The 12,980-nt window shown below is 42.4% G+C and overlaps 1 protein-coding gene across 1 annotated transcript; it reads right to left on the bottom strand.

Moving 5' to 3' along the window:
- Window positions 1-5,117: 5,117 nt before the first annotated feature.
- LOC135574937 (uncharacterized) lies at window positions 5,118-6,737 on the bottom strand. Its single transcript, XM_065027059.1, has 2 exons — window positions 6,628-6,737; window positions 5,118-6,528 (listed from the first exon to the last, which is right to left on the bottom strand). The coding sequence occupies exons 1-2, from the start codon at window positions 6,735-6,737 to the stop codon at window positions 5,118-5,120; spliced, it is 1,521 nt and encodes a 506-aa protein (XP_064883131.1).
- Between the last annotated feature and the right edge of the window lie 6,243 nt (window positions 6,738-12,980).

The raw sequence follows: 12,980 nt of genomic DNA, 5'->3' as shown, positions 1-12,980 counted from the left end.
ATATATATTATGTGTGTGTATATATATATATATATTATGTGTGTATATATATATATATATTATGTATATATATATATTATGTGTGTGTATATATATATATATTATGTGTGTGTATATATATATATTATGTGTGTATATATATATATTATGTGTGTATATATATATATATATTATGTGTATATATATATATTATATATATATATATATATTATGTGTGTATATATATATATTATGTGTGTATATATATATATTATTATGTGTGTATATATATATATATATTATGTGTGTATATATATATTATGTGTATATATATATATATATTATGTGTGTATATATATATATATATATTATGTGTGTATATATATATATATTATGTGTGTATATATATATATATATATTATGTGTGTATATATATATATATATTATGTGTGTGTATATATATATATATTATGTGTGTATATATATATATATTATGTGTGTATATATATATTATGTGTGTATATATATATATATATTGTGTGTGTATATATATATATATATTATGTGTGTATATATATATATATTATGTGTGTATATATATATATATATATATTGTGTGTGTGTGTATATATATATATATTATGTTTGTATATATATATATATATATATTATGTGTGTATATATATATATATTATGTGTGTATATATATATATATATTATGTGTGTGTATATATATATATTATGTGTGTATATATATATTATGTGTGTATATATATATATATATTATGTGTGTGTATATATATATACAGTATATCACAAAAGTGAGTACACCCCTCATATTTTTGGAAATATTTGAGTATATCTTTTCATGTGACAACATTTTCCCTCCCCGGTGTCATGTGACTCGTTAGTGTTACAAGGTCTCAGGTTTGAATGGGGATCAGGTGTGTTAAATTTGGTGTCATCGCTCTCACACTCCCTCATACTGACTGGTCACTGGAAGTTCAACATGGCACCTCATGGCAAAGAACTCTCTGAGGATCTGAAAAAAATAATTGTTGCTCTACATAAAGATGGCCTGGGCTATAAGAAGATTGCCAAGACCCTGAAACTGAGCTGCAGCCAAACAGCGGTTTAACTGGACAGGTTCCACTCAGAACAGGCCTCGCCATGGTCGACCAAAGAAGTTGAGTGTACGTGCTCAGAGTCATACCCAGAGGTTGTCTTTGGGAAATAGACGTATGAGTGCTGCCAGCATTGCTGCAAGGTTGAAGGGGTGGGGGGTCAGCCTGTCCGTGCTCAGGCCATACGCCATACACTGCATCAAATTGGTCTGCATGGCTGTCGTCCCAGAAGGAAGCCTCTTCTAAAGATGTAAAGATGATGCACAAGAAAGCCCGCAAACAGTTTGCTGAAGACAAGCAAACTAAGGACATGGATTACTGGAACCATGTCCTGTGGTCTGATGAGACCAAGATAAACTAATTTGGTTCAGATGGTGTTCAGCGTGTGTGGCGGCAACTAGGTGAGGAGTACAAAGACAAGTGTGTCTTGCCTACAGTCAAGCATGGTGGTGGGAGTGTCATGGTCTGGGGTTGCATGAGTGCTGCCGGCACTGGGGAGCTACAGTTCATTGAGGGAACCATGAATGCCAACATGTACTGTGACATACTGAAGCAGAGCATGATCCCATCCCTTCGGAGACTGGGCCGCAGGGCAGTATTCCAACATGATAACGACCCCAAACACACATCCAAGACGACCACTGCCTTGCTAAAGAAGTTGAGGGTAAAGGTGATGGACTGGCCAAGCATGTCTCCAGACCTAAACCCTGTTGAGCATCTGTGGGGCATCTTCAAACAGAAGGTGGAGGAGTGCAAGGTCTCTAACATCCACCAGCTCTGTGATGTCGTCATGGAGGAGTGGAAGAGGACTCCAGTGGCAACCTGTGAAGCTCTGGTGAACTCCATGCCCAAGAGGGTTAAGGCAGTATTGGAAAATGATGGTGGCTACACAAAATATTGACACTTTGGGCCCAATTTGGACATTTTCACTTAGGGGTGTACTCACTTTTGTTGCCAGCGGTTTAGACAATGGCTGTGTGTGGAGTTATTTTGAGGGGATAGCAAATTTACACTGTTATACAAGTTCACTCACTACTTTACATTGTAGCTGTAATGGTTTTCTGGGGAAAGAGAGGCGGACCAAAGTGCTGCGTCGTTAGTTTTGAGCATCTTTAATAAAGATGAAAGTACAACAATCTACAAAACAAGAACCGTGAAAAAACCAAACCAGTCCTATCTGGTGCCACACACACAGACAGGAACAATCACCCACAAAACCCAACACAAAACAGGCTACCTAAATATGGTTCCCAATCAGAGATAATGACTAACACCTGCCTCTGATTGAGAACCATATCAGGCCAAACATAGAAATAGACAAACCAGACACACAACATAGAATGCCCACCCAGCTCACGTCCTGACCAACACTAAAACAAGGAAAACACATACGAACGATGGTCAGAACGTGACAGTAGCAAAGTGTAATTTCTTCAGTGTTGTCACATGAAAAGATATATACTTAAATATTTACAAAAATGTGAGGGGTGTACTGACTTTTGTGATATACTGTATATATATATATATGTATATATATACACACATATGTACAGTTGAAGTCGGAAGTTTACATACACCTTAAACCAAATACATTTAAACTCCGTTTTTCACAATTCCTGACATTCAAATCATCGTAAAAATTCCCTGTTGTAGGTCAGTTAGGATCACCACTTTAAGAAAAAGGTGAAATGTCAGAATAATAGTAGAGAGAATGATTTATTTCAGCTTTAATTTCTTTCATCACATTCCCAGTGGGTCAGAAGTTTACATACACACAATTAGCATTGCCTTTAAATTGCTTAAATTGGGTCAAACGTTTCAGGTAGCTTTCCACAAGCTTCCCACAATAAGTTGGGTGAACTTTGGCCCATTCCTCCTGACAGAGCTGGTGTAACTGAGTCAGGTTTGCAGGCCTCCTTGCTCACGCACGCTTTTTCAGTTCTGCCCACAAATGTTCTATGGGATAGAGGTCAGGGCTTTGTGATGGCCACTCAAATACCTTGACTTTGTTGTCCTTAAGTCATTTTGCTACAACTATGGAAGTATGCTTGGGGTCATTGTCCTTTCAGAAGACCCATTTGTGACGAAGCTTTAACTTCCTGACTGATGTCTTGAGATGTTGCTTCAATATATCCACATAAATTCCATCCACATAATTTCCATCCTCACGATGGCATCTATTTTGTTGAAGTGCACCAGTCCCTCCTGCAGCAAAGTACCCCCACACCATTATGCTGCCACCCTCGTGCTTCACGGTGGGGATGGTGTTCTTCGGCTTGCAAACCTTCCCTTTTCCTTTCTGCAAGCCTCCACCTTTTTTCTCCAAACATAACGATGGTCATTATTGCCAAACAGTTATATTTTCGGTTCATCAGACCAGAGGACATTTCTCCAAAAAGTACGATCTTTGTCCCCATGTGCAGTTGCAAACCGTAATCTGGCTTTTTTTATGGCGGTTTTGGAGCAGTGGCTTCTTCCTTGCTGAGCGGCCTTTCAGGTTATGTCGACATAGGACTCGTTTTTACTGTGGATATAGATACTTTTGTACCTGTTTCCTCCAGCATCTTCAAAAGGTGCTTTGCTGTTGTTCTGGGACTGATCTGCACTTTTTGCACCAAAGCACGTTCATCTCCAGGAGACAGAACACGTCTCCTTCCTGAGCGGTATGAGGACTGTGTGGTCCCATGGTGTTTATACTTGCGTACTATTGTTTGTACAGATAAACATGGTACCTTCAGGCATTTGGAAATTGCTCCCAAGGATGAACCAGACTTGTGGATGTCTACAATTATTTTTCTGAGGTCTTGGCTGATTTCTTTTGGTTTTCCCATGATGTCAAGCAAAGAGGCACTGAGTTTGAATGTAGACCTTGAAATACATCCACAGGTACAACTCTAATTGACTCAAATTATATAAATCTAAAGCCATGACATCATTTTATGGAATTTTCCAAGCTGTTTAAAGGCACAGTCAACTTAGTGTATGTAAACTTCTGACCCACTGGAATTGTGATGCAGTGAAATATAAGTGAAATAATCTTTCTGTAAACAATTGTTTAAAAAAATACTTGTGTCATGCACAAAGTTGATGTCCTAAACAACTTGCCAAAACTATAGTTAGTTAACAAGAACTTTGTGGAGTGGTTGAAAAATGAGTTTTAATGACTCAAACCTAAGTGTATGTAAACTTCAAACTTCAACTGTACATACATACATATATATATATATATATATATACACACACATCTTGTTTTAACATATATTTTCCTTTATTACTTTCTAACCCTACCACCCCTCCCCTAATTGCAGTAAACTAGTGAACAACAACGCTTAGGCCTCTACTTCCATCTCATACATATTATATACATTTTATTACTTTCTAACCCTACCACCCCTCCCCTAATTGCAGTAAACTAGTGAACAACAACGCTTAGGCCTCTACTTCCATCTCATACATACTATATACATTTTATGGAAGCAGTCTATTTTACATGAGTTGGATTTTGTTTGTTTTTAGTCCTTCCTCTACCCTCAACCTCTCCCATCTATTTCTGATGTCCTTCCTCTACCCTCAACCTCTCCCATCTATTTCTGATGTCCTTCCTCTACCCTCAACCTCTCCCATCTATTTCTGATGTCCTTCCTCTACCCTCAACCTCTCCCATCTATTTCTGATGTCCTTCCTCTACCCTCAACCTCTCCCATCTATTTCTGATGTCCTTCCTCTACCCTCAACCTCTCCCATCTATTTCTGATGTCCTTCCTCTACCCTCAACCTCTCCCATCTATTTCTGATGTCCTTCCTCTACCCTCAACCTCTCCCATCTATTTCTGATGTCCATCTGGTTCTATTTTTGCCATATATTTTGAACTGTGCTATTTCACAAAGTTTTACAGACACAGTCTATTTAGCATTTGTTATCTTGTTATTAGTCCCACCCTTCAGCTTCATTCAACCCCTCCCATCTATCTCTTAACACCATCCATATTGGTTTTCTATTTGCCATATATTTTTTCAACTGTGCTGTGATGTTTCAGAAACAGGGAGGGGACACTGCAGGGGTTCTGGGGTGGGACAAGGAGGGGACACTGCTGTCTGTGGGCCTGGGGTGGGACAGTGAGAGGACACTGCTGGGGTTCTGGGGTGGGACAAGGAGGGGACACTGCTGTCTGTGGGCCTGGGGTGGGACAGTGAGAGGACACTGCTGGGGTTCTGGGGTGGGACAAGGAGGGGACACTGCTGTCTGTGGGCCTGGGGTGGGACAGTGAGAGGACACTGCAGGGGTTCTGTGGTTGGACAAGGAAGGGACACTGCTGTCTGTGGGCCTGGGGTGGGACAGTGAGAGGACACTTCTGGGGGCCTGGGGTTGGACAAGGAGGGGACACTGCTGTCTGTGGGCCTGGGGTGGGACAGTGAGAGGACACTGCTGTCTGTGGGCCTGGTGTGGGAGAGTGAGAGGACACTGCTGGGGGCCTGGGGTGGGACAGGGAGGGGACACTGCTGTTTGTGGGCCAGGGGTGGGACAAGGAGGGGACACTGCTGTCTGTGGGCCTGGAGTGGGACAGTGAGAGGACACTGCTGGGGGCCTGGGGTGGGACAAGGAGGAGACACTGCTGGGGGCTTGGAGTGAGACAGTGAGAGGACACTGCTGGGGGCCTGGAGTGAGACAGTGAGAGGACACTGCTGGGGGCCTGAGAGGGACAGGGAGGGGACACTGCTGGGGGCCTGGAGTGGGACAGTGAGAGGACACTGCTGGGGGTGGGGTGGGACAGGGAGGGGACACTGCTGGGGGGTGGGTGGGACAGGGAGGGGACACTGCTGGGGGGTGGGGTGGGACAGGGAGGGGACACTGCTGGGGGGGTGGGGTGGGACAGGGAGGGGACACTGCTGTCTGTGGGCCTGGGGTGGGACAGTGAGAGGACACTTCTGGGGGCCTGGGGTTGGACAAGGAGGGACACTGTCTGTGGACCTGGGGTGGGACAGTGAGAGGACACTGCAGTCTGTGGGCCTGAGGAGAGTGAGAGGACACTGCTGGGGGCCTGGGGTGGGACAGGGAGGGACACTGCTGTTTGTGGGCCAGGTGTGGGACAAGGAGGGACACTGCTGTCTGTGGGCCTGGAGTGGGACAGTGAGAGGACACTGCTGGGGGCCTGGGGTGGGACAAGGAGGAGACACTGCTGGGGGCTTGGAGTGAGACAGTGAGAGGACACTGCTGGGGGCCTGGACTGAGACAGTGAGAGGACACTGCTGGGGGCCTGGAGAGGGACAGGGAGGGGACACTGCCTGGGGCCTGGAGTGGGACAGTGAGAGGACACTGCTGGGGTGGTGGGGTGGGACAGGGGATTCTGGGGACACTGCTGGGGGGGTGGGGTGGGACAGGGAGGGGACACTGCTGGGGGTGGGGTGGGACAGGGAGGGGACACTGCTGGGGGTGGGGTGGGACAGGGAGGGGACACTGCTGGGGGGTGGGGTGGGACAGGAGGGACACTGCTGGCGGGGGTGGGGTGGGACAGGGAGGGGACACTGCTGGGGGTGGGGTGGGACAGGGAGGGGACACTGCTGGGGGTGGGTGATGATGGTGGGACAGGCGAAACAGGAGTAGGGACACATAGACACACAACCTGATTGGCTCATTGTTATGCAGCAGGACAAGATGTCCCTCTTTATCTCTCCCCTTATTCTCTCCCTCTCTTGTGTGTGTTAGGGAGCATTGCAATGACTCATTTGTTGACTGAGGAGGTTTATTGTGATTCTGTGTGACAGTAGGTTGACTGAGGAGGTTTATTGTGATTCTGTGTGATGGCCGGTTGACTGAGGAGGTTTATTGTGATTATGCGTGATGGCCGGTTGACTGAAGAGGTTTATTGTGATTCTGTGTGACGGCCGGTTGACTGAGGAGGTTTATTGTGATTCTGTGTGACAGTAGGTTGACTGAAGAGGTTTATTGTGATTATGTGTGACAGTAGGTTGACTGAGGAGGTTTATTGTGATTCTGTGTGACAGTAGGTTGACTGAGGAGGTTTATTGTGATTATGTGTGATGGCCAGGTTGACTGAGGAGGTTTATTGTGATTCTGTGTGACAGTAGGTTGACTGAAGAGGTTTATTGTGATTATGTGTGATGGCCAGGTTGACTGAGGAGGTTTATTGTGATTCTGTGTGACGGTAGGTTGACTGAGAAGGCCACTCTTTTAGTTCAGGGTTACTTTGAAAAAGAAAGAGGAATGAGTGGAGCTATATTATGTTATTATATCATACTATAGAGAAGTAGAAGCTGTCGCCCCTCTCCTCTCCTCCTTATTTTCCACCTGACTGACCACATTAAGTTGTTTCTCAGGAGTGCTGATATACACATTATCATGCATTATTCTGAAACATTACCTGCCTGGCTTTCTCACAGTAATAACCACCGCCAACACTCTATTCTAAAGCAAAATAATATTCACACCACAGAGGGAAAATACTTTGGTTTGACTTCATTATTCCTCTATAAATGTGCATATTGGGAGATGATTTTAGTGGGTTGTATTGTTCAGACTGTCTGTTCTTTAGATGTCAGAGAAAATGCTCAATGCAGGAGTGATCATGTCTATGTGTTTTTCCATGTATTCTCAGAATGTGTCATGGTGTGGTCTCAATCTGCCCATCTCTCAATGTAAAGACAGGGTGTTTACCAGACTAATGTCTAGACTCAATTAGTCCATCTCTCAATGTAAAGACAGGGTGTTTTACCAGACTAATGTCCATCTCTCAATGTAAAGACAGGGTGTTTACCAGACTAATGTCTAGACTCAATCTGTCCATCTCTCAATATAAAGACAGGGTGTTTACCAGACTAATGTCTAGACTCAATCTGTCCATCTCTCAATGTAAAGACAGGGTGTTTACCAGACTAATGTCCATCTCTCAATGTAAAGACAGGGTGTTTACCAGACTAATGTCTAGACTCAATCTGTCCATCTCTCAATGTAAAGACAGGGTGTTTACCAGACTAATGTCTAGACTCAATCTGTCCATCTCTCAATGTAAAGACAGGGTGTTTACCAGACTAATGTCAGACTCAATTAGTCCATCTCTCAATGTAAAGACAGGGTGTTTACCAGACTAATGTCCATCTCTCAATGTGAATAGACTAATGTCTAGACTAATGTCCATCTCTCAATGTAAAGACAGGGTGTTTACCAGACTAATGTCCATCTCTCAATGTAAAGACAGGGTGTTTACCAGACTAATGTCTAGACTCAATCTGTCCATCTCTCAATGTAAAGACAGGGTGTTTACCAGACTAATGTCTGACTCAATCTGTCCATCTCTCAATGTAAAGACAGGGTGTTTACCAGACTAATGTCTAGACTCAATCTGTCCATCTCTCAATGTAAAGACAGGGTGTTTACCAGACTAATGTCTAGACTCAATCTGTCCATCTCTCAATGTAAAGACAGGGTGTTTACAGACAATGTCCATCTCTCAATGTAAAGACTAGACTCAATCTGTCCATCTCTCAATGTAAAGACAGGGTGTTTACCAGACTAATGTCCATCTCTCAATGTAAAGACAGGGTGTTTACCAGACTAATGTCTAGACTCAATCTGTCCATCTCTCAATGTAAAGACAGGGTGTTTACTAATGTCAGACTAATGTCCATCTCTCAATGTAAAGACAGGGTGTTTACCAGACTAATGTCTAGACTCAATCTGTCCATCTCTCAATGTAAAGACAGGGTGTTTACTAATGTCAGACTAATGTCCATCTCTCAATGTAAAGACAGGGTGTTTACCAGACTAATGTCTAGACTCAATCTGTCCATCTCTCAATGTAAAGACAGGGTGTTTACCAGACTAATGTCTAAAGACTCAATCTGTCAATCTCTCAATGTAAAGACAGGGTGTTTACCAGACTAATGTCTAGACTCAATCTGTCCATCTCTCAATGTAAAGACAGGGTGTTTACCAGACTAATGTCCATCTCTCAATGTGAAGACAGGGTGTTACCAGACTAATGTCAGACTCAATCTGTCCATCTCTCAATGTAAAGACAGGGTGTTACCAGACCAGACTCAATCTGTCCATCTCTCAATGTAAAGACAGGGTGTTTACCAGACTAATGTCTCCAATCCTCTCAATGTAAAGACAGGGTGTTTACCAGACTAATGTCCATCTCTCAATGTAAAGACAGGGTGTTTACCAGACTAATGTCTAGACTCAATCTGTCCATCTCTCAATGTAAAGACAGGGTGTTTACCAGACTAATGTCTAGACTCAATCTGTCCATCTCTCAATGTAAAGACAGGGTGTTTACCAGACTAATGTCTAGACTCAATCTGTCCATCTCTCAATGTAAAGACAGGGTGTTTACCAGACTAATGTCCATCTCTCAATGTAAAGACAGGGTGTTTACAGACATGATCTCTCTAATGTCTAGACTGAATCTGTCCATCTCTCAATGTAAAGACAGGGTGTTTACCAGACTAATGTCTAGACTCAATCTGTCCATCTCTCAATGTAAAGACAGGGTGTTTACTAATGTCAGACTAATGTCCATCTCTCAATGTAAAGACAGGGTGTTTACCAGACTAATGTCTAGACTCAATTAGTCCATCTCTCAATGTAAAGACAGGGTGTTTTACCAGACTCAATGTCCATCTCTCAATGTGAAGACAGGGTGTTTACCAGACTAATGTCCATCTCTCAATGTAAAGACAGGGTGTTTACCAGACTAATGTCTAGACTCAATCTGTCCATCTCTCAATGTAAAGACAGGGTGTTTACCAGACTAATGTCTAGACTCAATCTGTCCATCTCTCAATGTAAAGACAGGGTGTTTACCAGACTAATGTCCATCTCTCAATGTAAAGACAGGGTGTTTACCAGACTAATGTCCATCTCTCAATGTAAAGACAGGGTGTTTACCAGACTAATGTCTAGACTCAATCTGTCCATCTCTCAATGTAAAGACAGGGTGTTTACCAGACTAATGTCTATCTCTCAATGTAAAGACAGGGTGTTTACCAGACTAATGTCTAGACTCAATCTGTCCATCTCTCAATGTAAAGACAGGGTGTTTACCAGACTAATGTCCATCTCTCAATGTAAAGACAGGGTGTTTACCAGACTAATGTCTAGACTCAATCTGTCCATCTCTCAATGTAAAGACAGGGTGTTTACCAGACTAATGTCTAGACTCAATCTGTCCATCTCTCAATGTAAAGACAGGGTGTTTACCAGACTAATGTCTAGACTCAATCTGTCCATCTCTCAATGTAAAGACAGGGTGTTTACCAGACTAATGTCCATCTCTCAATGTGAAGACAGGGTGATTACCAGACTAATGTCTAGACTCAATCTGTCCATCTCTCAATGTAAAGTCAGACTAATGTCCATCTCTCAATGTAAAGACAGGGTGTTTACCAGACTAATGTCTAGACTCAATCTGTCCATCTCTCAATGTAAAGACAGGGTGTTTACCAGACTAATGTCCATCTCTCAATGTAAAGACAGGGTGTTTACCAGACTAATGTCTAGACTCAATCTGTCCATCTCTCAATGTAAAGACAGGGTGTTTAATGTCTAGACTAATGTCTCAATGTAAAGACAGGGTGATTCAAGACTGTCCATCTCTCAATGTAAAGACAGGGTGTTTACCAGACTAATGTCTAGACTAATGTCCATCTCTCAATGTAAAGACAGGGTGTTTACCAGACTAATGTCCATCTCTCAATGTAAAGACAGGGTGTTTACCAGACTAATGTCTAGACTCAATCTGTCCATCTCTCAATGTAAAGACAGGGTGTTTACCAGACTAATGTCCATCTCTCAATGTAAAGACAGGGTGTTTACCAGACTAATGTCTAGACTCAATCTGTCCATCAATGTAAAGACAGGGTGTTTACCAGACTAATGTAGACTCAAGACTCAATCTGTCCATCTCTCAATGTAAAGACAGGGTGTTTACCAGACTAATGTCTAGACTCAATCTGTCCATCTCTCAATGTAAAGACAGGGTGTTTACCAGACTAATGTCCATCTCTCAATGTAAAGACAGGGTGTTTACCAGACTAATGTCTATCTCTCAATGTAAAGACAGGGTGTTTACCAGACTAATGTCTAGACTGAATCTGTCCATCTCTCAATGTAAAGACAGGGTGTTTACCAGACTAATGTCTAGACTCAATCTGTCCATCTCTCAATGTAGAGACAGGGTGTTTACCAGACTAATGTCCATCTCTCAATGTAAAGACAGGGTGTTTACCAGACTAATGTCTAGACTCAATCTGTCCATCTCTCAATATAAAGACAGGGTGTTTACCAGACTAATGTCTAGACTCAATCTGTCCATCTCTCAATGTAAAGACAGGGTGTTTACCAGACTAATGTCCATCTCTCAATGTAAAGACAGGGTGTTTACCAGACTAATGTCTAGACTCAATCTGTCCATCTCTCAATGTAAAGACAGGGTGTTTACCAGACTAATGTCTAGACTCAATCTGTCCATCTCTCAATGTAAAGACAGGGTGTTTACCAGACTAATGTCTAGACTCAATTAGTCCATCTCTCAATGTAAAGACAGGGTGTTTACCAGACTAATGTCCATCTCTCAATGTGAAGACAGGGTGTTTACCAGACTAATGTCCATCTCTCAATGTAAAGACAGGGTGTTTACCAGACTAATGTCTAGACTCAATCTGTCCATCTCTCAATGTAAAGACAGGGTGTTTACCAGACTAATGTCTAGACTCAATCTGTCCATCTCTCAATGTAAAGACAGGGTGTTTACCAGACTAATGTCCATCTCTCAATGTAAAGACAGGGTGTTTACCAGACTAATGTCTAGACTCAATCTGTCCATCTCTCAATGTAAAGACAGGGTGTTTACCAGACTAATGTCTAGACTCAATCTGTCCATCTCTCAATGTAAAGACAGGGTGTTTACCAGACTAATGTCTAGACTCAATCTGTCCATCTCTCAATGTAAAGACATGGTGTTTACCAGACTAATGTCTAGACTCAATCTGTCCATCTCTCAATGTAAAGACAGGGTGATTACCAGACTAATGTCCATCTCTCAATGTGAAGACAGGGTGTTTACCAGACTAATGTCTAGACTGAATCTGTCCATCTCTCAATGTAAAGACAGGGTGTTTACCAGACTAATGTCTATCTCTCAATGTAAAGACAGGGTGTTTACCAGACTAATGTCTAGACTCAATCTGTCCATCTCTCAATGTAAAGACAGGGTGTTTACCAGACTAATGTCTAGACTCAATCTGTCCATCTCTCAATGTAGAGACAGGGTGTCAGACTAATGTCCATCTCTCAATGTAAAGACAGGGTGTTTACCAGACTAATGTCTAGACTCAATCTGTCCATCTCTCAATGTAAAGACAGGGTGTTTACCAGACTAATGTCTAGACTCAATCTGTCCATCTCTCAATGTAAAGACAGGGTGTTTACCAGACTAATGTCCATCTCTCAATGTAAAGACAGGGTGTTTACCAGACTAATGTCTAGACTCAATCTGTCCATCTCTCAATGTAAAGACAGGGTGTTTACCAGACTAATGTCTAGACTCAATCTGTCCATCTCTCAATGTAAAGACAGGGTGTTTAAGACTAATGTCTAGACTCAATCTGTCCATCTCTCAATGTAAAGACAGGGTGTTTACCAGACTAATGTCCATCTCTCAATGTAAAGACAGGGTGTTTACCAGACTAATGTCTAGACTCAATCTGTCCATCTCTCAATGTAAAGACAGGGTGTTTACCAGACTAATGTCTAGACTCAATCTGTCCATCTCTCAATGTAAAGACAGGGTGTTTACCAGACTAATGTCTAGACTCAATCTGTCCATCTCTCAATGTAAAGACAGGGTGTTTACCAGA

This window comes from Oncorhynchus nerka, linkage group LG14 (genome assembly GCF_034236695.1).
Source record: "Oncorhynchus nerka isolate Pitt River linkage group LG14, Oner_Uvic_2.0, whole genome shotgun sequence".
Taxonomy (NCBI): Eukaryota; Metazoa; Chordata; class Actinopteri; order Salmoniformes; family Salmonidae; genus Oncorhynchus; species Oncorhynchus nerka.
The sequence above is the reverse complement of the archived record's forward strand: the minus strand, read 5'-3'. Positions and strand labels throughout refer to the sequence as shown.

What these genes read in the sequence shown, in the direction of transcription:
- LOC135574937 (XM_065027059.1), bottom strand. Translation starts at nt 6,737, where the DNA reads ATGAGCCAATCAGGTTGTGTGTCTATGTGTCCCTACTCCTGTTTCGCC. An exon ending in GTCCCACCCCACCCCCAGCA is followed by an intron (nt 6,529 to 6,627) that starts GTGTCCCCTCCC and finishes CCCCACCCCCAG; the next exon opens with CAGTGTCCCCTCCCTGTCCC.